Genomic DNA, 27255 nt, shown 5'->3' with positions numbered 1-27255 from the left:
ATACGCAAAGTATACAGAGAAGCCAGCTGTAACAGTGTGTGATCACGAATCTGCCTAAGCGCTTATGTGATGGATTTATGTAAATCCCATCCTCATTTCTAATATGAAAATGTAGAGTTTAGTTCAGAGATTGCATATTCTTGATGGCCAATAGAGCAGTTCATGTGAGTACGTAGAGCACAGATTGATATTAGCAGTTGTAGGTCTGTGGAATATAATTTTAGCGCTCTCCAGTAGGCATAAAAGGGTAATTTAAAAAAATCACTTGTCCTCTATCCACACGATAGGAGATAATTTGCTGACTGCTAGGGGTCCGGCTGCTTGGAGTCCCAGTGATTTTGAGATTGAGGCTCTGGATTCCCAAGATCAGAGCTCTAGATTCACAAGCTCAGAGGTCTGGATTCCCAAGATTGGAGGTCTGGATTCCTAAGATCGGAGGTCTGGATTCCCAAGATTGGAGGTCTGGATTCCCAAGATTGGAGGTCTGGATTCCCAAGATTGGAGGTCTGGATTCCCAAGATTGAAGGTCTGGATTCCCAAGATCAGAGCTTTGGATTCCCAAGATCGGAGGTCTGGATTCCCAAGATCGGAGGTCTGGATTCCCAAGATCGGAGGTCTGGATTCCTAAGATCGGAGCTCTGGATTCCCAAGATCGGAGGTCTAGACTTCCAAGATCGGAGCTCTGGATTCCCAAGATTGGAGGTCTGGATTTCCAAGATTTGAGCTCTGGATTCCCAAGATTGGAGCTCTGGATTCCCAAGATCGGAGGTCTGGATTCCCAAGATCGGAGCTCTGGATTCCCAAGATCGGAGCTCTAGATTCCCAAGATCGGAGCTCTAGATTCCCAAGATTGGAGCTCTGGATTCCCAAGATTGGAGCTCTGGATTCCCAAGATCGGAGCTCTGGATTCCCAAGATTGGAGCTCTGGATTCCCAAGATCAGAGGTCTGGATTCCCAAGATCGGACCTCTGGATTCTCAAGATCAGAGCTCTGGATTCCTGTCCTGAATAGTGCTGATGGAAATAGCCAATCCCATACACAATGAATGAAATGGATGACTGTAATAATATTGGCCGGTGTAAGGGATTAGTGGACCCACTGACCACAGAGGGGACCCCGGCTTACCCTTTAGTTAGAGGAGTTTAACTAAGTGCCCACCGCCAGGTGGATGCCGGGTACCACTCCCAGGGCAGTGACCGGGACTGTGGCAGCTGACCCCAGGACAGGTAATGGACTCAGATGCAGGTGGCATGACTGAGGCAGGCTGGACAGGCGGGTACAGATAGCAATGGTGGGCACGGCAGAGACAGAAAGATATGGGAAAGCGGGTACAGGCGACAGACACAGGGGTATCCAGACCTGATAACTAGCTAGCAGACTGGTATACTGACTAACTGAATGTGTTGTGCAGGCACCTCCCCTACTGGGAGCGTGCCTTAAATACATAGTGCCTCTCAGCCATAGGCTAAGAGGTATTTTTGGGAAATGGCACGCCGGCCCATTAAGAGGAGGGCCGGTGTGAGCTTGCGCGTCTTAGGTGTACTCCCGGTAACCCTGTGCGGCATGTACAGAGTCCCGAAGTTTAAGGAGGCAGCAGCACAGGTGGATGGCTGGAGGAGTGGGGGGAGGATGCCACCCGGCCGGGGCGGTGAGTAAGGCACTACAATGGCGAGATGGCACACCTCCAGTACGGACAGGGCCAGCCCTGATCTCGGGATCCCTGCGGTCAGACCTCCAGCAATCAACGAGTATTCCCTTATTCTATAGATAGGGGATCATGTTAATTATGAATAACCTTTAAGGCTCTGATTCATCATTTGCCTTTTTAATGTCATTTTTTGCCTTGTTTTTCTTTTTGCTTTGACAAATTTTGCACCAAATTCATCAAAATGGTGCTTTTTGAGCAGCTTAAATTATGTTTTTGTGTACTCTTTTTCATTATTTGCCCCTATTTGAGTAAATTGTCACACAATTCATTCAATAAGCTTAAAAATGATGCATGATGATCATCAACTGAACACATACGTATTGGAGTACAATTGTCCAAAAACATTTGTGCCATTTCAAAAGTCTAAAATGATTAATTAGCTGAAAATATCTGCATAATGAAAACCACATCGTCAATGTATTTCAAACCTAAAAAGGAACAAGAACAGAAAAAAAATAAGTGTAAAAATGACACAAAAGCCATAATGAATTTAGGTCAAAAACAAAAATCCTCAAAAAGCAAACTTTTGCTCCAAAAAAGGACACAAAAAGAATAATGAATTAGGGTTGCAGTGCCTGTTCACATTGGCATTGATCACTTTTTTTCATCAGGGTTCTAACACTAAAATAGTGTCATCTGAACTGGTGTTCTTAAAAATACTAAAACCTGACATTGCAAGTCAAGACATTATGAAATTATGACAGCTGTCATTATTGTGCATGCTACTGTCACGGGTGTGTCACGGGTGACAGACAGTCCTGTGGTGTCCGGCAATAGAAGGTCACGGTGTTTGGCAGCACAAATGCTCCCTGACTTTCCATTGCTCCTGCTGTCAGTATTCAGTGTGCTAGTTATCTCCTCTGCTGTGTTTTCATTCTTTTCCCTTTAAGACGCAGCAGAGCTTCTCTTCCCTTCAGCTGCTAATCATTTGTATTTCCCCTTGGGTTTAATAAATACTCTCATCTTCCCTGGACTAGTGCTGGTGATATTATTCAGTTCATTCAAGCTCTGGATGCAAGCAGGTGGCTTGTACTCCTCTAAGGTATCGTTGCTGAAACTTTGCTGAATTTCTACCTGTGTCATCTGTGGATAAGTAGTTCATGCATTTTCCCCCTGTGTGTCCTCCTTGTGTCTTCTTATGTCTACTGTTTAGTGGGGTTGTTGAACAGTTCATCCAACCCATTCCTTATTTAGGGTCCAGCACTAGGGATACCTAAGGTTAGGTATCCATCTTGGTGCGTAGGTGTGGAACCTATCTAGGGTGGTGAGGGACCCCACGGACCAGTAGTAGGTTTGGTCAGTGATCACAATGTCTCCCTTCCCAAGCCGCAGGGTTTCCCTTCCCTTCCCTTTTGCTATTCGGTTGGTACTTCCTCGTACCTAGCGTGACAGCTACCAAGTGCCGTGGTTTCTTATTTTTTTAAAAAATTGTGCTATATATTTTATGTTGTAGCCCCTGCCAGCTAGACATACTATATGATGATTAATAACAGCACCTTAGATTTGCCAAGTAATAATTTGTACCGTTGTCTTAATAAGAATACTATGTAGTATAAACAACATGATTTACTGCAAAAAATATACTGTACAGTGCCAAATAATTCCTCCCTGCAGCCCTCAAATAATGCCAACATACAGTAACCAAATATCAGCCATGTACATAAAGTAAAACCTAGAAAAACAATGAGCAAATACCCTGCAATAAGTAAGTAAATAGTAAAAGTACAAGTAAATAACATGAGGGAACCTAGTGGACACTATTTTGATCAACAAAGCGTAAAAGCCATCCCATCGTGATAAGGTGTACCTAATCAGGATGGTGCTATATCAAGTGAGTTACCTCTCCAAATTCCAGCAGGCCTCAATAAATGGGGGTAGAGCAGGACCCAGGGATAACCATTTTGCACCTGCCCGTTAGAAGCTATATAGATACCATACACATAAAAAATGGGGTTCCACGCCCCTATAAGTACAGAGTACACAAAACTAAAGGAAAACCGAAAACATGGGTCAGAATGCCTGTTGATATTAGTTGGTATTAGTAATTTTGGTGAATGTTCACACTATAGTCGTTAACAGACAAAAACCTAAGATAAAAGCAATTAGTTAAACCCTGCAGTAAGTAAATAGTAAAAGTACAAGTAAATAACTTAGGGTGCTTAGTCTACACAATTTTGATCAACTAAGTGTAAATGCCATCCCACCACAACAAGGTGTACCTAATCAGGATGGTGCTATCTCCACTAAATCACCTCTGTAAGTGCCCACAGGCCGCAATAAACGAGGGCAGAGCAGGAATCAGGATTACATAAACTAATCTAATAACAGCGCCATTCAATGTCTAAATGACACGCCTGCGGGGTCTTGGGAACAACTCGTAACCAGGTCGGTTTGGGGGTTTGGGTTGTCACAGTGGCCTGGCCTGGCTTCGTGAGCCCGCGGTGTCAACCGAATGAGGGCAGGGGAAGATGATGATGATGGGAGTAGTTGTCTCGTGATGCTACCTGTGGTATGCGGCCAGGAGGCGAGCTGCCGCTGCGCAAGGTCTCTCTCTGCTGAGGTAGATGGTAACGCAGCTCAGATGTTGCAGCTCTCCACAGGCAGAGCTAGGCCCCAGGGAGGATGTTGAGAGTAGGTGTCCACCCCAGTGTGGGAAGTGCGGAGCGCAGGAAGGATCAGACGACACAGCGGTTGCAGTTTAAGGTGTTTACTCACTGAGTTGCTCCTGCCGTTGGACTCCAGACGTTGTGATGGGCACCAGACAATACCGGATAGTTCGGGGGCAGGTACCAGTGGGATACTTCGTGAGTCTTTTCTCCCTGCACTCTGTTGTGTGAATTCCTGCGACTTGAAGCTACACAGGGACCTGAGAACTCAGGGTGGTTATGTTCCCCGTCCCATATAGCAGGCAGCGCAAGTCCGTTGATGGGTCGCCCTATGGTCACAGCTCCTGGCTCTATATGCTGCTTTGTCCCGGGCGCTGTTGTGGGCCAGAGGACTTGAAATCCTCTGCCCGGCGAATTCTACTGGCAGAGAGTGAAGTGCCCACCTGCCTAGGGCTCCGCACCCTGAGATGTGCTCCGGTCCTGAGGGAGCTATTAGCTCTCCCTTCAGCGACCATGTTCTCCTGCATCTCACTTGCTTCCCGGTCATGTCTCTCCTCAAGAATGTGTGTGTGGCTCCTACTCCCCTGATCAGTCGCCTTGCCCGCTCGAGCCCCAGAGCTAGTGGGTGGGAGGCCTCAGACGATATGGTGACCATCCTAAATGACCCTACCCTAGCCCCGTCCCGGTGAGAGAGCAACTGGCTTAAATGTGGTTGTAGATGTTGTGAACCGGCACGACCTTTTCCTTACCCGGGATGAGTACCGCACCTCTGGTGAGATGCAGTACCCTGTAGCGACTGAATCCTCAGGGGCACCAGATAAATAATACTACTATACTCAATTTGTGGTGGTCCGTGACCCTACTTTGAGCTGGGGAAGTTACTGTGCTCTGTGTCACTGCTTAGCTTGTACACTCCTTAAAGGCCGTTTCCAGTACTGTGGCACCATTAACCTATCCAGATGAGAGGTCATCAGTATTCAGATTTGTGGTGGTCCGTGGCCCTACTTTGAGCTGGGGCAGTTAATGTGCTCTGTGTCACTGCTCAGATTGCACACTCCTTAAGAGCGGTTTCCACTATTGTGGTACCATTGACCTATCCAGAGGAGATGTCATCAATAATCAGATTAGTGGGGGTTCGACACCCATCACTCCCATCGATCAGCTGTTTCCAATGCTGTTAATGGCCAGATGTAAAGAGTGTATGCAGCTGAACACTGCAGTTTTGATCTGCCACATCAGCCAGTGGCCACTAAACAGTGTGACTCAGCGATGGTGTTCTGTACTGGGAATATCTGATTGGTGGAGATTTTAATGACGTATCCTCAGAATAGAATCATAGCAATGGAAAAACCCTTTAAGCCCAACCCTCCTTATACATGGAGTAAAGCTTTACCCACAAGTCAATCTAATTCCCCCCGCCCAGATATTCTTATATATTGTATGTTTAGGTTAGAAGTCACTTGTATTATATTATCAGCAGACAATGACGCTGTGGCACCTTTATGGTGTTGTTGACCTATATTTATGACCCCAGAAATAATGACGTTCCTGTCTCTCCCCTCCTCACACGCGTGTGTATTATATCCCTCATGCCGGATGAAATGCTCCAACCACAGAGCAGATTACCTCGGAGCAGACACTGCCGACACCGAGGATGTATATTTATATCCTCCCCTCGGGATCTGAGGTGTCACACAGAGACACTTTGTGGAAGATGGATACCCGACCTAGGCTGTCTTGCCTCTATTGCCTTGGTGACTCTATACGTCTCTACATCTATACCAAGATTCATAGTTCGCACATACGTCTGCCATTTATATGGTATATTGGACACTAAATTATGCATTGGCCATAAATCCTGAAAATGTAGCCCATGAGGCAGCGTGTGATACATGGAGTACACATCTGCCATTCTCAGCCTCTAATGAGGGGATGGGTCCTCTCAGTATACGCAATGTATATCATTTCTCTATTGCTTTAACCTCTTCTCGGCCAATTATATTTTTACACATATCGACTTTCCTGCGGTCTCTGAGGATGCTCTTGGGTACCGGCAGCTGAGAAGAGAGTCAGTTTCCATAGCAACTATTTCTACTAACACAAGGCTGTGAATAGGGGAGTGGAGTGGAAAAACACTGTCCACAATGAATGTAATAAGTGGCTAGTAAAGAGTTAACTGGCTTTAAGTGATGGATTCATTACTTTCATGAGTGATGGGGTCAGCGAACAATGTCATTCCATCAAGGGGGGGGGGTACAATAAAGCTTCAGCCTAATACCCAAATTTTAGTTTGTGTGTTTTTCCTGTCAGGGCCGGCTCCAGGTTTATGCGGACCCTGAGGCGACAGAGTCCCTCTTGGATCCTCCTCACTGTCATTGTTTTAACTTCACCTTCCAAAAGTTATCAATTTTTTTATTCTCCAGTGGAAGGAGTTGTATGAGGACTTGTTATATGCCGTACAAGCTGTAAGTTTTATTATTACCACTTTAGGGTCCATACTTACACTTCCACTTACCTTCTGATTGTTATTAATACAACTAGCTGTAGCACCCAGCATTGCCCGGATAGTAACTGTCTTTTTGTCTCTCTCTCACTTTCACACTCTCCCTTTCTCCCACTCTCTAACTTTCCATCTCTCCCTGTCTGTCTCCCTCTCTGTCTGTCTTTTTCTGTCTCTTTCTGTCTGTCTCTTTCTGTCTGTTTCTCTCTGTCTGTCTCTGTCTGTCTGTCTCTGTCTGTCACTGTCTGTCTTTGTCTGTTTCTCACTGTCTTTGTCTATCTGACTCTCTCTGTCTGTCTGTGTCTGTCTGTCTGTCTTTGTCTGTCTGTCTCTGTCTGTCTCTGTCTGTGTCTCTCTCTGTCTGTCTCTGTCTTTCACTGTCTGTGTCTCTCTCTATCTGTGTCTCTGTCTTTGTCTGTGTTTGTTTGTCTCTGTCTGTGTCTGTCTGTGTCTGTCTATGTCTATGTCTGTGTCTCTCTCTGTCTGTCTCTGTCTTTCACTGTCTGTCTGTGTCTCTCTCTGTGTCTGTCTGTGTCTCTCTATCTGTGTCTCTCTCTGTCTGTGACTCTCTCTGTCTGTATCTCTCTCTGCCTGTCTTTGTCTGTGTCTCTCTGTCTGTGTCTCTCTCTCTGTCTGTGACTCTCTCTGTCTGTATCTCTCTCTGCCTGTCTTTGTCTGTGTCTCTCTCTGTCTGTCTCTGTCTGTCTCTGTCTGTCTCTCTCTGTCTGTCTCTCTCTGTCTCTGTCTGTGTCTCTGTGTCTGTCTTTCTCTGTCTGTGTCTGTCTTTCTCTGTCTGTGTCTGTCTCTCTCTGTCTATTTCTCTCTGTCTATCTCTCTCTATCTGTCTGTCTTTCTTTGCCTGTGTCTTTCTGTCTGCGTCTGCCTGTCTGTCTCTCTTTCTCCACCGATATCATATTACCTCACACATAAGCTTCTTATACTGAGAATGTCCTTTGTTCCTATAGCAACCAATCACAGCTCTGAGTAATAACCTGTAGCTCCCAGTTCCATTGACTTAAATGTAAGCAGGTTTTTTGGCAAATAACTGTAAAGCGCAGGGTTACATTTTCGCCACAAAACATAGTCTATGATGTTCCCTGTGTCAAATGGGGTGACTGTGCAAAATTTTCTGATTGTAAACACTTTTGTGATTGTAAATGCGACAGTGCGGATTCCTTTAAGGGACATATAGACATACATACATACACACACATACATACACTCAGCTTTATATATTAGATTTTTGAGATCCATACAACCTGATAAAAAAAACATAAATTCTGCCATTTCAATTTTTTTTCCATTTTGAGGTCCACCATGTGGGATAAGTAGTATTATTGCACGTTTCAATACCAAATAGATTTTATTTACATCCCGGGGAAAAGGGGTGAAAGGACTTTTAGATTTTGTTTTAGTTTTAAAAAATATTTTTTGTTTGTTCTTTACTTTTCTTAAAGGGAATCTGTCACCAGGTTTTTGCCACCTAATCTGAGAGAAGCATAATATAGGGGCAGAGATCCTGATTCCAGCGATGTGTCACTTACTGGGCTCCTTAATGTAGTTTTGATAATTTACTGCTGATTAAACAGTAATTTTATCATTACAGGACTACTTGGCATGCTGCGAGGTAGTCCAGCATATTCATGAGCTCTTTATAACTGCTAGATCTGCAGCAGAGAAAACATTGATTTTATCAAAATGACAGCAAACAGCTCAGTAAGTGACACCGCTGGAATCAGCGTCTCTGTCTCTACATTATCCTGCTCTCAGATGGGGGAGCAAAAACCTGGTGACAGATTCCTTTTAAAGTGAACCTGTCAGGTGTAATATGCACCCACAACCACAAGCAGTTCTAAGTGCATATTGCTAATCCCTGCCTAATTGTCCCTGTATCTAGTAGTATAGATAAAGTATTTCCAAAGATTTTTTTATGATATGCTAATGAGCTCAGGGACTAGGCGCAAAGGGTGTTACTTCCCCCCAACTACTCCGCCCTCTTAGCATGTTAACACGTCCACAGGGCTGTGCTAAAATGCTATTCAATGCCTATTGCCCAGTGGCATTGGCGGTGACGCACGTACCTGTGTCCATTGTCACCGCCTCAGACGCCGGTTTAGGCTCAGTGCGCATGATCAAAAATCCCCGTCACTTCCGGTCATGCACACTAACCTCTCTGAAGCCGAGACGTGTACACCCGGCTTCATAGTGCGCATGACCGGCAGTGCGGTGACGTCCGATCATGCGCATTGAGCCTAAACCTAGCATCTGAGTCAGTGACAGCGGACACAGGTACATGCGACTATGCCAAATACGGCCTGTGGGAGGGTGGACTACGTGGTGGGGAAAAAACGCCTTTGCGATTAGTCCCTGGCCTCATTAGCATATCATAAATAATCTTTAGAAATACTTTTTCTAAAGATCCCTTTATGCTACTAGATACAGGGATGGTTAGGCAGGGATTAGCAATATACACAGAACTGCTCGTGGTTCTGGGTGGATATTAGACCTGACAGGTTCCCTTTAAACCGGTTGCTGGCTGTGTTATACAGCTGGCACCTGAGTATAACTGCTGTGATAAAAGCTAGCTCCAATCATAGCAGTGTAACCACTTAAATTTAAGAGTTTGGAAATGGGGTGTTTCTGGCATCAATATGACTTGCTAAAGACTCGATGCTTTGGTTTGCACAAATATGAAGCCCAGACCATTGTAGTTGGGATTTATATGAGAACAGTAATTTTACAATACACCAAAATATAATATTGCAGTCTGTAATACAAGGTCTGGTTTTATAGTCCAGTAAACTGGTAATGTTTGGGATTGTCAGATTACTGGGTGCTAAATCAAGGACTAGTTTTCTGTTCCAGTAACCCGGCACTGTTTGAGATTGCCGGATTTCTGGGTGCTAAATCAAGGGCTGGTTTTCGATTCCAGTAATCCGGCAATGTTTGAGATTGCCAGATTACTGGGTGCTAAATCAAGGACTGGCTTTCTATACCAGTAATCCAGCACTGTTTGAGATTGCCAAATTACTGGGTGCTAAATTTAAAGACTGGTTTTCTATTCCAGTAATCTGTCAATGTTTGGGATTGCCGGATTACTGGGTGCTAAATCAAGGACTGGTTTTCTATTCCCGTAATCCGATAATGTTTAGGATTGCTGGATTACTGGGTGCTAAATCAAGGGCTGGTTTTCTATCCCCGTAATCCGATATTGTTTTGGATTGCCGAATTACTGGGTGCTAAATCAAGGACTTATTTTCTATTCCAGTAATCCGGCAATGTTTGGGATTTGCGGGATTACTGGGTGCTAAATCAAGGACTGATTTTGTATTCCAGTAATCCGGCAATGTTTTGGATTGCCGGATTACTGGGTGCTAAATACAGGAGTTTCCAGCATATGCTTGTTATTCTATCACACGGGTGTTTCCAGGATACATCCTGTTTGCACAGACACTACAGAAAGCAGCTAAGCATGCACGCTCCATTACTGGGCTGGGAGCTTTATAACTTCCCAGCTTTTCTAGAAAAATATGGCATAATATAATATGCAGAATACTATTCATTTTGGGTAATATACTCGTATACTGTTAAATAAACATATCTGACAAAACCTTTCTTGTATAAAGGCTCAGTCCTACAAGACGTGCACTGTAGTGTTTTTTTCTTGTTTTCTTTTCTGCCCTTTCTGCGTGGCATTGATGGAGTTAACTCCAATTTAAAGGAAGTGACAATACTTCTGTACAGATCTTTATTCAATGTTGAGACCGCACATTCCGCCTATTTAGGGGTGTTCTCAGCCAATCATAAAACTTCCTTTTTATCCGCCCTACTCGCTCAGATGGGGCCAATAAGATTACGGTCTGTTCTGGGCCACATTGTTCTGTTATAGGAATGAAACTGCAGGCCCAGCATCCTGCACCATGAAAGGAAACGTGAAGCGACTGCTGGATGATGAAGCCACACACGGATTCTGATGAATTGAAATATGAAGCATTTAAGCAACATGTTCCAGCAAGTAATCATTATATTACATTGCGCTGTGGCTGCCGACCGAGATAAAACGCAGCTTCCACATATAGCACGTATAGAATCCACCGGATAGAGAATAAAGATATAAAGTGAGCAATAGAAAACACGAGGCACAGAAGAGTTCTCAGATCTGCACAAAAAAGGCTCAAAACAACTGAAACAATGTATGAAGAGCAGCATAAGGGGAGTCAGGGTACTCGCAAATCAGAAAAGGTGTAAAAACGGAGCCATTCTTCAAATCCATGGTGATCACTGTCTAGAAAATACTCCATATTTTTAATATAACCTCTAAATAAATGTATTTCATTCTCCAGCATCAAGCAGAAAAGTAGAAACAATGGGGGGAAAAGCTAGAGGAAAAAAAGTAAACAAAAAGATATAATAGATATGGATATAAATTATGACTTTTAAAGGGGAGTACTCTTTAAAAAAATAATACTATCAGGTTAATAACATAAAACCATGCAGTCGCCACATTGAAAACCCTGCTGCCGGGAGGAAATAAACTATATTCCTTCTGGCAGCTTCCGGCTTTCAGTCAAAGAGGCTGGCGCGGCTTTAGAATAGTGAGCGGTGGTTGTAAGTGCACCCTGGCACTGATACTCTTCAGAATCGGCTGTCAGTCAATGTCTCAGTAACACTTGCAGCTAACACACAGTGTATACTCAGACGTTACTGTAGCTACACTGGCACGTCTGTATGACTGAAAGCCAGAGAGTGTCGGGAGCAATAAAGTTAAATTCCTACCGATAACCAAGCTTTTAGTGTATCATCCAGGCAGCTTTAGAACACTTGTATCCTACAGATTAACCCAATATTTGCAGGTTAATAACGATTGGGAGCATGATGGGTTCCCTGTAATGGCCTGTGTGTTGCTGTTTTATTAAAATAAGTGTTTTATCAGAAGGAAATAATCACTAGGGGATTAGGTGTCTCATGCTTCCTAGTCATTTGCTCTGTTTAACCCCCCTACTCCCACTGATAAGAAATATCTATCAATGTGCAATGTAATATAATATAATGATAATATTTATTTCTTTATATAGCGCCAATAATTCTATACTACTTTACATACATCAGCAGCACTGTCCCCATCAGGGCTCACAATCTAAATTCCCTATCAGTATGTCTTTGGAGTGTGGTAGAAACCGGAGATCCCAGAGGTCATCTATGAAAACATGGGGAGAACATACAACCTCCTTGCAGATGTTGTCCTTGGTGGGATTTAAACCCAAGACCCCAGCGCTGCAAGACTGCAGTGCTAACCACTGAGTCACTGTATACAGAAAGCTGCCAATCAGTGATGTGGACACAGCTCAGCATTCTGAGTTCTGCTAGATCTGCCTCAGTGAAAACAGGAATAGTATTATATTAAGTGACACATCACTGGAATCAGCGTCTCTGTCCCTACATCATGCTGCTCTCAGATTACATAGCAAAAACCTGCATTACATGTATTACATGGTTGGACATATAGCACTTAATTTTCTCTGCAGTAAAGCTGTGTTCACATCGGGTTTGTGGTGCCTGTTTATAATGCAGACCATAGCGCAGTGCCAGATACCAGTACTGCCCGACGCACCCTACTGACTTATTGCCTTATAATGGCGTTATGTTAGGTTCCGCTGTGGTCTCCGATATTTTGATAGAAAAAATAATGATGCATTGCTGAGCTATTTTCTTTGTCAAATGTGATGGAATCTGCAACAAAGGCTCAAGGCCGATGAGAACACAGCCTAACAATGCATTTATAGGAGAATACCTCTGTGTGTTGTCACAGAGATGAAGAATGGACCCATGCAATTCTATCAGTGGTGTCTTCAGGATCTATGTGATATGAACTCTATACGGCCCCAGTAGATGTATCCAAGGCTCCGGAATTTTAGAAAGAACTTTATAAAGAACTTGATTGAGATAATATTCTGCTGCCTTGGATGTTTCTACTGGCTATTCGATGAGTTTGGTGGTGAAGTAAGTGTGCCGCCACCGTGCCAGCAGCCGGCGCTGCTCGGATCCGGGGCCTACGGTACGGCTCGAGGGGTTCCCCGTACCCGGGGGTCCCTTGGTCACTCCGAATAAAAAGGGGACGTATTTGTACCTGGTTGATTGTAGGATGTCTGTGACGCCACCCACGGTGTGTGGTGAGGTGGGACACCCCCGCTGCTGTTGTGGGATACCCGGGGGAGATGTAATGGCAGCTGGATGTTAACCCCTCCGTGGGTAGGGGTGGTTGCCTCGGGGCCCAGTGTCTCTGTGCAGGATATGGCGACGGCAGGGGCCCATACGCCCAGATGGACAGGGAATGTTTGGTTACTCACTATTAAATGAATCACACGAATCTTTTGGTAAACCAAGATGCTGGTGGCCGGCCGTCGCGGCCGGTTGTACTCTGGTCCCCCACCCGGGCTGGTGGTCGCTGTCCTTTTCCTCTGTACTGTTTTGTGTATTGTGGGCTGCCTGGTTTGGAACTCAGGAGTTCGCGCCCGGCTTGCTGTGTGCCTAAGGAGCCGTGCCCGCAGATGCTGACCCGTGGGCTCTATGGGCCCTGGCAGCTGACCTATCCCTCTCTGTGGGTGGTTATCTTCCTTCGGGACTTTGGTTGGGACAGGACCTATAATCCTGCCCTCAATCGGTTAATTAGCTAGGCGGCTGGTTTTGGTCCTGGCTTCAGGGTCCGAGTACCCCCTCTGTGCACGGTTTCCGGTCGGGGTCTCCGGTGTCGGTACCAGTGGGCTCCAACCCTTCTCCGGTCCACCTCTGATTTGCCGAGCCGTCTTCCCGTCTCCTGCTGACGGAGACCACCGTCTACCACCTAGCCAAGGTACCAGGGCTCCGACCCTGGCACCGTTTAACTTGAACTTCCTCTGCTGGAGCTACACCTAGCTCCAGCCTCCATTCCTCTCAACTTGAACTCCAACTCAACTACTCTCTCTACTGTTTTCCCGCCCCGGGCTGTCTAGACCCCTAGGTGTGCGTTCCCTTACCGCCTGGTCCCGCCCACTGGTGTGCCTGTCTTGCCCTAAGGGGGGGGTGACTAGGGTTTCAGGTCGGCTGTATGTTACCTGAGTGAGGGAAGATGTTATGCGGGGGCCTATTTGTGACTACCTGGTTTTGCCAGGGCGTCACATAAGCACTGACGTTTACAAGTCCTCAAATTTGGCCACAGTCAGTAGGTTTTATATTTGCATTCTAGGTGTCTCTCTTAGGCCGGTTTTACACTTATGAGTGAGCAACTCCTTCCAGATGTTGTCCTTGATGGGATTTAAACCTAGGATCCCAGCGAGTAAAGTAAAGCCACCATGCCATATACATACCTATATTTATAAAAATTGATTTATTTTTGCATCCTGAGGCTTAATGAAAAGTGGGTTGTGTTTTCTATGGATTTCCTGATTTCCCTAAACACATAGACCACCCAAAAATGCATTTCTTCTACATTTATGGAGTCATCGCGCCGAGAACTGTGAATCCAGTGACAGGAGATTGCTTTTATCAGTTCCCTGTCATACAGCAATATAGAAACTGGGTCGCCAGTGTCACATTGTAATCCAAGAGAAAGTAGAGAGCCGTCTCTGTCTCTGGATGTACATTACATGCTGCAAATACATTGGAGAGGAAGATACAAACTGTGGGCATCAAAAGGTTAATCAGTGTTATGGTATAAATAATATATGACTGTTCTTCAAAGATACTAGTAGCGAATGGTCTTACTGGTAGTATATGGCTAATGTTGTTTTCCTTCTAAAATCATAAAATGATGAGGATCTCCATGTTATTCAGTGCTGGTCTGTTCTATATTCTCCAGTATATCATCCTCAGTGCCTATATACCTCTAGAGTTGAGCGAGTACCTATTTGTACTCGTTATGCTCATAACGAGAACTGTCTAATACTCGCGTATGCATTCCGAATAGCATGTGCAATGCACGTCAATGGGGAAAAACTCACAATGTAATGAGTAACCCGAGTTCTGCACTATTTCCTACTTGCACGAATAGTATGGCATAAAGGGTGCTTTACACGCTGCGACATCGCTACCGATATATCGTCGGGGTCATGTTGTTAGTGACACACATCCGGCGCCAGTAGCAACATCGCAGCGTTGGACACCAAGGAGCGACGATCAACGATCGAAAAATCGTTCAAAAAAGGTGATCGTTGACACGTCGCTCCTTTCCTTAATATCGTTGCTGCCACAGGTACGATGTTGTTCCTCGTTCCTGCGGCAGCACACATCGCTATGTGTGACACCGCAGGAACAACGAACATCTCCTTACCTGCATCCACCGGTAATGCGGAAGGAAGAAGGTGGGCGGGATGTTACGTCCCGCTCATCTCCGCCCCTCCGCTTCTATTGGCCGGCCGCTTAGTGACGCCGCAGTGACGTCGCTATGACGCCGAACGAACCTCCCCCTTGAGGGAGGGATTGTTCGGCGGTCACAGCGACGTGGCTGACAAGGTATGTGCGTGTGACGCTGCCGTAGCGATAATGTTCACTACGGCAGCAAGCACCAAATGTCGCATGAACGACGGGGGCGCACAACATTGCTAGCAATCGCTAGAGATGTCACAGTGTGTAAAGTACCCTTTACTCGTTACTTTGCCAGTTTTCCCCATTGACTTGCATTGCACACGCTATTCGTAACGAATACACGAGTAGTACACAGTACTCATTATGAGTATAGCGAGTACGAATAGAAAAAGTTAGATACTTGCTCAACTCTATATACAGTTAGGTCCAGAAATATTTGGACAGTGACACAAGTTTTGTTATTTTAGCTGTTTACAAAAACATGTTCAGAAATACAATTATATATATAATATGGGCTGAAAGTGCACACTCCCAGCTGCAATATGAGAGTTTTCACATCCAAATCGGAGAAAGGGTTTAGGAATCATAGCTCTGTAATGCATAGCCTCCTCTTTTTCAAGGGACCAAAAGTAATTGGACAAGGGACTCTAAGGGCTGCAATTAACTCTGAAGGCGTCTCCCTCGTTAACTTGTAATCAATGAAGTAGTTAAAAGGTCTGGGGTTGATAACAGGTGTGTGGTTTTGCATTTGGAAGTTGTTGCTGTGACCAGACAACATGCGGTCTAAGGAACTCTCAATTGAGGTGAAGCAGAACATCCTGAGGCTGAAAAAAAAGAAAAAATCCATCAGAGAGATAGCAGACATGCTTGGAGTAGCAAAATCAACAGTCGGGTACATTCTGAGAAAAAAGGAATTGACTGGTGAGCTTGGGAACTCAAAAAGGCCTGGGCGTCCACGGATGACAACAGTGGTGGATGATCGTCGCATACTTTCTTTGGTGAAGAAGAACCCGTTCACAACATCAACTGAAGTCCAGAACACTCTCAGTGAAGTAGGTGTATCTGTCTCTAAGTCAACAGTAAAGAGAAGACTCCATGAAAGTAAATACAAAGGGTTCACATCTAGATGCAAACCATTCATCAATTCCAAAAATAGACAGGCCAGAGTTAAATTTGCTGAAAAACACCTCATGAAGCCAGCTCAGTTCTGGAAAAGTATTCTATGGACAGATGAGACAAAGATCAACCTGTACCAGAATGATGGGAAGAAAAAAGTTTGGAGAAGAAAGGGAACGGCACATGATCCAAGGCACACCACATCCTCTGTAAAACATGGTGGAGGCAACGTGATGGCTTGGGCATGCATGGCTTTCAATGGCACTGGGTCACGTGTGTTTATTGATGACATAACAGCAGACAAGAGTAGCCGGATGAATTCTGAAGTGTACCGGGATATACTTTCAGCCCAGATTCAGCCAAATGCCGCAAAGTTGATCGGACGGCGCTTCATAGTACAGATGGACAATGACCCCAAGCATACAGCCAAAGCTACCCAGGAGTTCATGAGTGCAAAAAAGTGGAACCTTCTGCAATGGCCAAGTCAATCACCAGATCTTAACCCAATTGAGCATGCATTTAACTTGCTCAAATCCAGACTTAAGACGGAAAGACCCACAAACAAGCAAGACCTGAAGGCTGCGGCTGTAAAGGCCTGGCAAAGCATTAAGAAGGAGGAAACCCAGCGTTTGGTGATGTCCATGGGTTCCAGACTTAAAGCAGTGATTGCCTCCAAAGGATTCGCAACAAAATATTGAAAAGAAAAATATTTTGTTTGGGTTTGGTTTATTTGTCCAATTACTTTTGACCTCCTAAAATGTGGAGTGTTTGTAAAGAAATGTGTACAATTCCTACAATTTCTATCAGATATTTTTGTTCAAACCTTCAAATTAAACGTTACGATCTGCACTTGAATTCTGTTGTAGAGATTTCATTTCAAATCCAATGTGGTGGCATGCAGAGCCCAACTCGCGAAAATTGTGTCACTGTCCAAATATTTCTGGACCTAACTGTACCTCCTCTGGGGCTGTTTTGTGCTCACTCCATATTCCAGGCTTCCTACATAAAACCCTGTAATATGTATGTAGAGATCACAGGAGCACATGATATTACTTATCACACTCACTATAGAACAGCGCTATTTGTTTGCTCACTATTCCCATGATAAAGAAATGCTAATCTTTGGTTAACAACTAAGCCTTTGAAAGATATTTAAAGGAACCATGTTAAAGATTATTCTAGGGCAAAGCTGAAAAATTCTACGAATTGCTCGGAATGCGTGAGTCACTCCGAGCCTTTCCAGAGAGCACAATCAAAAAAATAGTGAGTTCTGTTAGTCTATTAAAGGGTTAAGATATACTGATGATATCAAAGTGAAAGGAAGCAAAAACAGGTGGCACTCAACAGCCCATAATAAAACAATTCATTCACAATCCTGTAAAAACATGGATGCGGGTGCAAGTGGGCGAGCAGTGTTGTGGACGACAGCTGTTTTGCGCACAGGTGCTCTTCAAGAGGTCAAATATGGAATAACGGTGTTGTGGGCAATAGCTGTTTCGTGCACAGGTGTACTTCATCAGGTCTCAATACGCAATCATGGCATTGGGGATGATGGCCGTTTTGAGCACAGGTGTGCTTAATCAGGTCCTAATACAGAATTATGGTGTTATGAACGACGGCTGTTTCATGTACAGGTGCGGTTCATCAGGTCCTATACAGAATCATGGCGTTGTGGATGACGGCCGTTTTGCGCACAGGTGAACTTCAACAGGTCCTAATACATAATCATGGCATTGTGGACGACGGTCGTTTTGCACACAGGTGTGCTTCATCAGGTCCTAATGCAGAACCATGGTGTTATGGACGAAGGTTGTTCTGCGCACAGGTGTGCTTCATCAGGTCCTAAAACAGAATCATTGCGTTATGGACAACGACCGTTTTGCGCACAGGTATGCTTCATCAGGTCCTAATACGGAATCATGGCTTTATAGACGAAGGCCATTTCATGCACAGATGTGCTTTATCAGGTCCTAATATGGTATTAAATGCCCCGTCATTCCGTATTAGACCGTTTTTAATTGTATCTGGGTGCATAACGGCTGTTGTCCACAGCGCCGCCCGCTTGCACCTGCAGCCATGTTTTTACAAGATTCTAAACAGGAAGTTTTTTATGGGATGGTGAGTGACATCTATTTTTATTTTTTTTTTACTTTGTTATTTTACTGTTGTGTAAGGGTGGAACACCTGAATATGCCTCAACAAGTCGATTTTTGTTTCTGCCCCCAGATTTCAATTGTGTCATGCTAATGGCCCTGGACTCTATTTCTTATATATTAGGATACTAATGACATAACTTGAGGGTAGGTCATCAATATCAGAATTGTGGATGTCCAACACCCAGCACTGCCACAGATCAACTGTTCTTAGAGTGTCAACAGTGAATGGAGATGGAACAGCACAGCTGTTTCACCAAACCACAGCTCAACTCCAATGAATGAATGAATGAATGAATGAATGAATGAATAGGAGTTAAGCTGCAATTCTCAGTAATGGCCACTACATGGTAATCTTTATCCACAGCCACAGATGTTAACATCCAGCTAGCACTAGAGCTGAAAAGAGCTGATCAATGAGAGTGGCGGGTGGAATACCCCTTTAATCTGATAGTGATGCCCTATACCTAGGATAAATATAATTATGACAGGTCATCCATATCCGAAACTTAGAGAACCCCTTTAAAGATAAATCTATGGTACCACTGGGAGATGCAGACATAAAAGGGCCCTTTACAACCCAAGAGCTCATCAAAATACGCAATGTCATCTGCTTTCTATGTAAAAATGGACCGTTTTGTCTCTTGGTGGTTGCACAGGCTGCACGTATGGTATGTCTGCCCCTGTATGGCACAATTGTTGTGATATGTTGGATACAGGACATATTACATGTGCACATTTATAAGTGACCTTGAGATTACAGCAAAATTCCTATAATCCAAATCTTGGCAATGCCCTGTGAGCTAACTCCAGACTGATACATTGTAATAAACCATCAAGACTTGTGATACTGCTGTTGAATTTAGATCTCATGGAATACAACTGTATCTACTTCTTGACTTAGTAGAACTTGGTATGTATATGTGCCGCCCCCGCGTCAGCAGCCGGGCTGCTTGGATCCGGATCCGCGGTGGCTTGAGGGATCTCCAGACCCGGGGGTCGGGGTCGCGCGGCCACTCGGAATAAAGGGGGAATATTTACACGGGGTGTTGTGTTTGAAGTTCATGACGCCACCCATGGTGTGTGGTAAGGTGGAGTACCACCGCTGCAGTTGGGAGTACCCGGTGGCGATGGTGTGGGCAGCCAGGTATTTAACCCCTCCACGGGTAGGGGGGATGCCCCGGGACTCGATGAGGGCGACGGGGAGGTGCCATTGGGACGGTAAAGGTCACCTGTGTACTCACTCAGTCCAATAACGCTGACACCGACAACTGTGGTAAACCAAAGTTCTTGACACCGCTGCCGCTGGGAGGGAGCACACCTGGATCCCGTGCCCATTGGTGTTGCCTGTTAGCCTGTGACCTTTGCCTTGGCACCTCATCTTCTAGTTGGTCCCTTTAGTGTGAAACTAATTGGGTCCCGCTCCCCAGTATGGCTAACTGGGTGAGCTTGCTCTCAGGGTTCACTCTTGGGATTTTCTGGACCGTCTGAGTGGAAAGTCCTATCCCCCTTGTTGCGCTAGTACCCCAATTTTGGAGTGGGTGGAGAACGGATCTTGAAGGCTTCGTCCTCGTCGGGTAAATTGTCAGAATGCCTGAAGCCCCTTTCTGACCTAGGGTTCACGTACCCCGTCGTGCCCTGGCCCCTGCCTGGTGATGGCACAAGGCCGCCGGCTGTCCTCCTCGACAGTCCGTGCCCCTTGTCACGATCCCCTGCGACCGGGGTGCAGCTCCTACCAGGCCCAGACCAACGTCTGCCACCTAGTAGTCTCAAGGAGCCCAGCTCCTCACCTCCTCTCACTTTCACCTCCAACACTACACTGTTCTGCTCCTGACACTCCTGACCTCCCCTTAACCAACCCCCCAAGTGGGCGACCCTATTCCCTTCAGGTCAGCCACTGGTGTGTCTGGTGGGTGGGGTGCAGAGTGTTCCTAGGATTTTGATTAGCTTGTTCTTGGCAACACCAAAGGTGAGGAACCCGTAACCAAGGAGGAGGTGGATATTGTACAGGAGGGAAGATTGCACAATACCCTGTGACGACCTGATATAAATCTCATAGCTGTGTATATAAAGAAAAGGGAACAACTAACAGTAATGAAAGCATTTATGGTATGCAATTGTTCAGGACATCGATTAGCTGCAGTGGTCACGTGTATACAGGACATCTTCATTGCACAGTAGTAAACAAAACTAGTGGGGAACACCATAGCAGCAGCATTGGAGTGATGGGGGATTGTACTGGTAACTGTTGTTTTGTTTTAATCTTATTTTATTAGCTTTCCGCCATTAGCTATATGAATTCAAATATGGGACAAGCCGTTTAAACTCAATAGCTGTAGTAGTTTTCATGAAAGTAGACATATTGACCCAAATATATATAGTGGGCCTCATATGTGGTCTTCCCATTTTACCCCCACCACCTCTGTAGATGAAACTTCTGGGAGTACCCCTGATCGCATGAGGAACTATCAACAAGAGTTATGTTACAAAAATGTTGAGCTGTCGGCTATGTTCACACATAGGTTTTTAAAGGGTTTATTCACTACCCTGACAAGATGTTCTTAATTGAAGTAGTATAAAAATAACATATACTCACCATCGACACCGCTGCTGTTCCAGCAATGTCGCCACTGGGTCTCCTGGGGCTCGCATGACATTGTTGTACCACATGCATCCAGTAAGCGGCTACTATTAGGCAGCTGCACTCTCACTTCCTACTGATGAACCTCGGACAAGCTGAAGACGTGAGAGTGCAGCAGTCGAATAGCAATTGCTTATGGGCTCCATGGCTTACAATTCATTACAATGTCAAGTGAGCCTCGGGACACCAAGCACCGATATCACTTAGACAGCACCGGTGCGGGAGGCGAGTTAATGTTATTTTTATTTTAGAAGAGGGATTACAAGTAGTGGACAATCCCTCTAAGGAGTATTTTGGACCAAAATCCTTCTGAAAAACCACTTCAAAAACGCTTAGAATATATTTCCTCTTTACTTCCAATGGAAATCCAATTTGTTGTTCAGATGACGAGTACTTATAACATTTTTTTTTCAGAAGAGGTTTTAAAAAAGGCTTAGTGGAAATAAAGCGTGTGTGTCAGTTGATTGAAATGGATCCTGATGGAATCCGCTCCATACTAGGCACTGTCAATTCGGAAGGATGCAAAAGAATGTTTTGGAAAATAAAAAACTTTTTCAAAACTACTTCAGAAAAAGAAAAACTGCTAAAAAAAAAAGCAGAGTTTCCTGAAGAGGCTTTTAAAATTTGCAATTTTTGAAAACCTTAAAAAACTCAGTGTGAACGTGGCCTTATTCTGCAGTCGTTATTGCTATCCGTGGTGGTTTCCAGTGACTATTTCTCAGAGAGGAATGTGTTAAATGTACTGAAACGTTCTATATCTGGGGAGAAAGGAGGGATTTTCCGGCAGACGGCTCTGGTGTAAAGTCTTCAGGTTGCTGGAAATAGTGAGATTATCTTCGGTTTATATGAATGAACAGCTTGTCTTTGTCTTTCATAGGCGCTGACCGACCCGACCATAGCCATAGTCACCGCAGGACTGACCGCGAGCTTTTATCTGGGATAGGTTCCTGTTAAATGGCTGATAAACAAATCAGGTAACGACAAATAAAGAATTATATGTATTATTCACATTACATGACGTGATATATTCCAATAGTGCATCCAGTGTCTGGTCATGGAAACTTCTCTGTGTCCGTGCCGGGAATATCTGGTGCCCTCTGTGCTACCGTGACATGGGCATTCTCAACAATCCTATACTCTGCCAATGGTATTGTATTGCAATATAAAGGACTATATATAACCCCAGCTTGACTCTTTTCAGTTCTCCCATTCCTGAACGGCTTTGGATGATTTTCCTACAGTGTAATCTGGCATTCACCTTTCTTAGAGAATAAAGGTCTAAAGTTCAGAGTCCTCCTAATGCTATTATCAGGAATGGTCTATGACCTGTAAAGGAGGACTGTGCGGCTTGTGCATGGATGACACTTGAAGAATCCCCTATCAATGCAATTAGAGTGATGTTTGTACAACAGAAAATTTACTGAAAAAAATTCTATTTCTAGTGTGGATTTTTTTCTGCAACGTTTGATGAGATATCTTAAAGTTTCATCCATTGCTTTGTCTCTGTAATATCATTTTAGGGATTTTTTTACACTCAAATCTATGGTGTATCTGTCCTGTAAGGACTAAGGGGCACTTTGCACGCTGCGACATCGCAAGCCGATGCTTGCGATGCCGAGTGCAATAGTCCCCGCCCCCATCGCAGCTGCGATATCTTGTGATTGCTGCCGTAGCGAACATTATCGCTACGCCAGCTTCACATGCACTCACCTGCCCTGCGACGTCGCTCTGGACGGCAACCCACCTCCTTATTAAGGGGGCGGGTTGTGCGGCATCACAGCGACGTCACACGGCAGGCGGCCAATAGGAGCGGAGGGGCGGAGATGAGCGGGACGTAAACATCCCGCCCACCTCCTTCCTTCCGCATAGCTGGCGTGAGCCGCAGGACGCAGGTAGGAGATGTTCCTCGCTCCTGCGGCTTCATACACAGCGATGTGTGCTGCCGCAGGAACGAGGAACAACATCGTACCTGCTGCTGCAGCGAAATTATGCAAATGACCGACACTACACAGATCACCGATTTTCTACGCTTTTGCGATTGGCCACCTGCCGTGTGACGTCGCTGTGAAGCTGCACGACCCGCCCCCTTAGGAAGGAGGCGGGTCGCCGGCCAGAGCGACGTCGCAGGGCAGGTAAGTGCGTGTGAAGCTGCCATAGCGATAATGTTCGCTACGGCTGCTATCACAAGATATCACATCTGCAACGGGGGCGGGGACTATCGCGCTCGGCATAGCTACAATCGGCTAGTGATGTCGCAGCGTGCAAAGTACCCCTTACCCTTGAAGTGGATGTTCTCAAATTTAAAAATTATCCCTTATCCATGAAATAGGTTTAGTGGTGTAATACCAATAGTGGCAGACCACAGGGCTGCTATGGGGCCCGTGGGTTGGGGGGTCCCCGGGGTCCCCGATGCCAGTGCCGGCACTAGGCCTCCCTGCCTGAGATTGAGGCGGATGCTGATACAGTTGAAATAAATGATGAAAGAGGGAACGTCCCGCACCCTCCATCATTCTCCGGCTGCGTCTGAGCTCTGAAGTCTCAGCACAGTGTGCATGATGACGTCACTACTGCACACCCGCTGTGCTGAGATGTGCAGAGCTGCAGATGAGACAACAGCAGTGGGGGAATGATGGGAGGTGACTATTTATTTTTTAAATAATTGAGTACACTTGTGGCCAATGGCCATAATACTAAATGGATGACTATGGGAGTGCGTTATACTATTTGAAGGACTATTGGAGTGCGTTATAATATATGGAGGACTATGGGGATGCAATATAATATATGGAGGACTATGGGGTACATTATACTATATAGGGGACTAAGGAGTGTATTATAATATATGGAGGACTAAGGTGGGGGTGATTTATACTATATGGAGGACTATGGGGTATGCATTATAATATATGGAAGACTATGGGGGGTGCATTATACTATATGGAGGACTATGTGAGTGCATTATAATATGTGGAGGACTATGGGGATGTATTATTATATATGGAGGACTATATAAAATAATGCACCCGAGCACCTGAGCATTGGTAGTGCCCGCTCATCACTAGTTACGAGTACTGAGCACCCGAGCATGGTAGTGCTCACTCATCACTAGTTACGAGTACTGAGCTCCTGAGCATGGTAGTGCTCGCTCATCACTAGTTACGAGTACTGAGCTCCTGAGCATGGTAGTGCCCGCTCATCACTAGTTACGAGTACCGAGCACCCGAGCATGGTAGTGCTCGCTCATCACTAGTTACGAGTACTGAGCACCTGAGCATGGTAGTGCCCGCTCATCACTAGTTACGAGTACTGAGCACCCAAGCATGGTAGTGCCTACTCATCACTAGTTACGAGTACTGAGCACCCAAGCATGGTAGTGCCCGCTCATCACTAGTTACGAGTACTGAGCACCCAAGCATGGTAGTGCCCGCTCATCACTAGTTACGAGTACTGAGCACCCGAACATCGTAGTGCTTGCCCATCACTAGTTACGAGTACTGAGCACCCGAGCATGGTAGTGCTCGCCCATCACTAGTTACGAGTACTGAGCTCCTGAGCATGGTAGTGCTCGCTCATCACTAGTTACGAGTACTGAGCACCCGAGCATGGTGGTGCTCGCTCATCACTAGTTCGAGTACTGAGCACCCGAGCATGGTAGTGCCCGCTCATCACTAGTTACGAGTACTGAGCACCTGAGCATGGTAGTGCTCGCTCATCACTAGTTATGAGTACCGAGTACCTGAGCATGGTAGTGTTCGCTCATCACTAGTTATGAGTACCGAGTACCTGAGCATGGTAGTGCCCGCTCATCACTAGTTATAAGTACCGAGTACCTGAGCATGGTAGTGCTCACTCATCACTAGTTATGAGTACCGAGCACTTGAGCATGGTGGTGCCCGCTCATCACTAGTTATGAGTACCGAGCACCTGAGCATAGTTGTGATCGCTCATCACTAGTTATGAGTAACGAGCACCTGAGCATGGTAGTGCTCGCTATCACTAGTTACGAGTACTAAGCACCTGAGCATGGTAGTGCTCGCTATCACTAGTTATGAGTACTGAGCACCTGAGCATGGTAGTGCTCGCTATCACTAGTTATGAGTACTGAGCACCTGAGCATGGTAGTGCTCGCTATCACTAGTTACGAGTACTAAGCACCTGAGCATGGTAGTGCTCGCTATCACTAGTTATGAGTACTCAGCACCTGAGCATGGTGGTGCCCTCTCATCACTAGTTATGAGTACTCAGCACCTGAGCATGGTAGTGCTCGCTATCACTAGTTATGAGTACTAAGCACCTGAGCATGGTGGTGCCCTCTCATCACTAGTTATGAGTACTCAGCACCTGAGCATGGTGGTGCCCTCTCATCACTAGTAAAAATGCTTCAATCTGCTACAGCTAGTATCTCTGTGTACTGTGGATATTATGTGGATAGTTATTGCTCTGTTAAGTGTTATAGAAAGCTGTAATATCTAATACTTCATATTATTTTATGTTCCTTCTGTTTGCAGTTTGCCCGCCAAGCTAATAAATGGAGGAATCGCAGGACTAATTGGCGTCACTTGCGTCTTTCCTATTGATCTAGCTAAGACTCGACTACAAAATCAACAAAATGGCCAAAGAATGTACACAAGCATGTAAGTGAGCGGTATAGCCTTAAAGAGGACCTATTTCTTGCCATAAATATATATTTTTTCGGATGTGAATGCCGTTATTCTCCTGAATCTAGTATTGGTTTTCTTTTGTTCCTGATCTGAACTCCTCCGTTCCCGAGACATGCCTCAACACATCCTTGTATTTATTCTAGAATTGTTATCAATGAGGCATGGTCTTCATCTCATCTCTGTGGGAGGATTCCTGAGGATCACACCCCCTTGGTAACAAGACTAGATTTACATACAAGGAAGAGGTGGGGCATAACTAAGGAACTGGAGCCAGAACACCCCCTACCCCCACCCCTTTCCAGTCATCGGGGGGCAGCACTGAGCAGTCTCGACTGTTCTCCAATCATGCCCACTGATCTGTTGATTAAAGCCCCATTACGCCTCTAGGGTTGGGTTCACACGTTGCAGCCGTGATGCACGATTGCAGCAGAATGGTTTACTTTTGCTTCTATTGAAGAAAAAAACACAATGCCTGAAAGCACAGGTTTTTTAGGCTTAGTGGAACATGTCAACTTTGAATGGTTGGAGAACAGCCATGACGGTTCATTGCTTGGCCCCGCCCCATTGACTAACAAGATCTGCTTGGTAATTTTAACCCTTAGGTAATAATTCTGTATCTAAGTAACTGCAGAGTAGTTTGACAGCATATACAAACTATACTATTTATGTTCTTCAAAATATGTTTCTATAGATACTGTATATACTATACCTAACCATTATAACCAGTTGTCTTTCACTTCTGGTTGCTGTTCTATGAAGGATCTAACATGATTATATAGTCACATAGCACTTATATCACTAATGTACTACTCCTATGCACTGATTTTTTCTACATGTGGGCATTAATTCCCTGGAGTTATCCTTTATTTCAGTGATTATTGATCCTTACAGATAGAATTCATAATATAGGAGAGGATTAATATCCCCGTATGTGGTGCAGACTGACCTATCTTGTGTCCTTGAATGTTGGAAGAAGTCATATGATGCTGAAACCACACAAAGCAAACATCAGATGCTGAGTTTGCAGGAAACCTGATAACGAGGCAGAGAATCCAGCCTGATTACTGAGCAAATCACCCAGTTACTAAGCTGTACAAAATAGGAAAGAATCCGGTTATCAACATTTGTCGTATCAGACATTTCTATTGACAAATACAGGATATGAACATGTGTGGCGCCCTGGACAAGCCAGGGGCCACAGAGCACAACACCCACACACCCCACACTCCCAGCAGGCACACCAAAGCCAGAACACAAAACCCTTGTTGCCTTCCTCCAGGGGCTGATGTTCACACCAGGGGGTGGGCCAGGCGGTTGGTCCCGCCCACCGAGGAGTTCACAGTCCTGGAGGCAGGAAACTGTAGTCAGTTTAGCTCAGGCAGAGCTTGAGTGCAGAGGAGAGTCTAGTTTTGACAGCAAAAGTGGAAGGAGGAAAAGTGTTGAGAGAGGAGAAAAGTGACAGCTAAGCAGCCTGAAGTTGGTCCGGGTGTGTGGCCCGGACAGATCAGCAAGGTTGGCAGACGGTGGTGA

General features: G+C 45.3%; 1 protein-coding gene across 2 annotated transcripts in view; it reads left to right on the top strand.

The window, feature by feature from the left end:
* SLC25A22 (solute carrier family 25 member 22) overlaps positions 1 to 27255 on the top strand; it is a 104713-nt gene that overhangs the window by 16208 nt on the left and 61250 nt on the right. For both annotated transcript variants that reach the window (XM_075326372.1, XM_075326373.1), the window contains exons 2-3: positions 21942 to 22038; positions 25573 to 25698. In XM_075326372.1, coding sequence (XP_075182487.1) covers positions 22019 to 22038; positions 25573 to 25698 — 146 coding nt within the window. In that variant the 5' untranslated portion in view covers positions 21942 to 22018. The remainder of the gene's footprint in view (positions 1 to 21941; positions 22039 to 25572; positions 25699 to 27255) is intronic.

This window comes from Anomaloglossus baeobatrachus, chromosome 10, assembly GCF_048569485.1.
Source record: "Anomaloglossus baeobatrachus isolate aAnoBae1 chromosome 10, aAnoBae1.hap1, whole genome shotgun sequence".
NCBI lineage: Eukaryota > Metazoa > Chordata > Amphibia > Anura > Aromobatidae > Anomaloglossus > Anomaloglossus baeobatrachus.
Note: the sequence above shows the minus strand (reverse complement) of the source record. Positions and strands in the feature narration are given on the sequence as shown.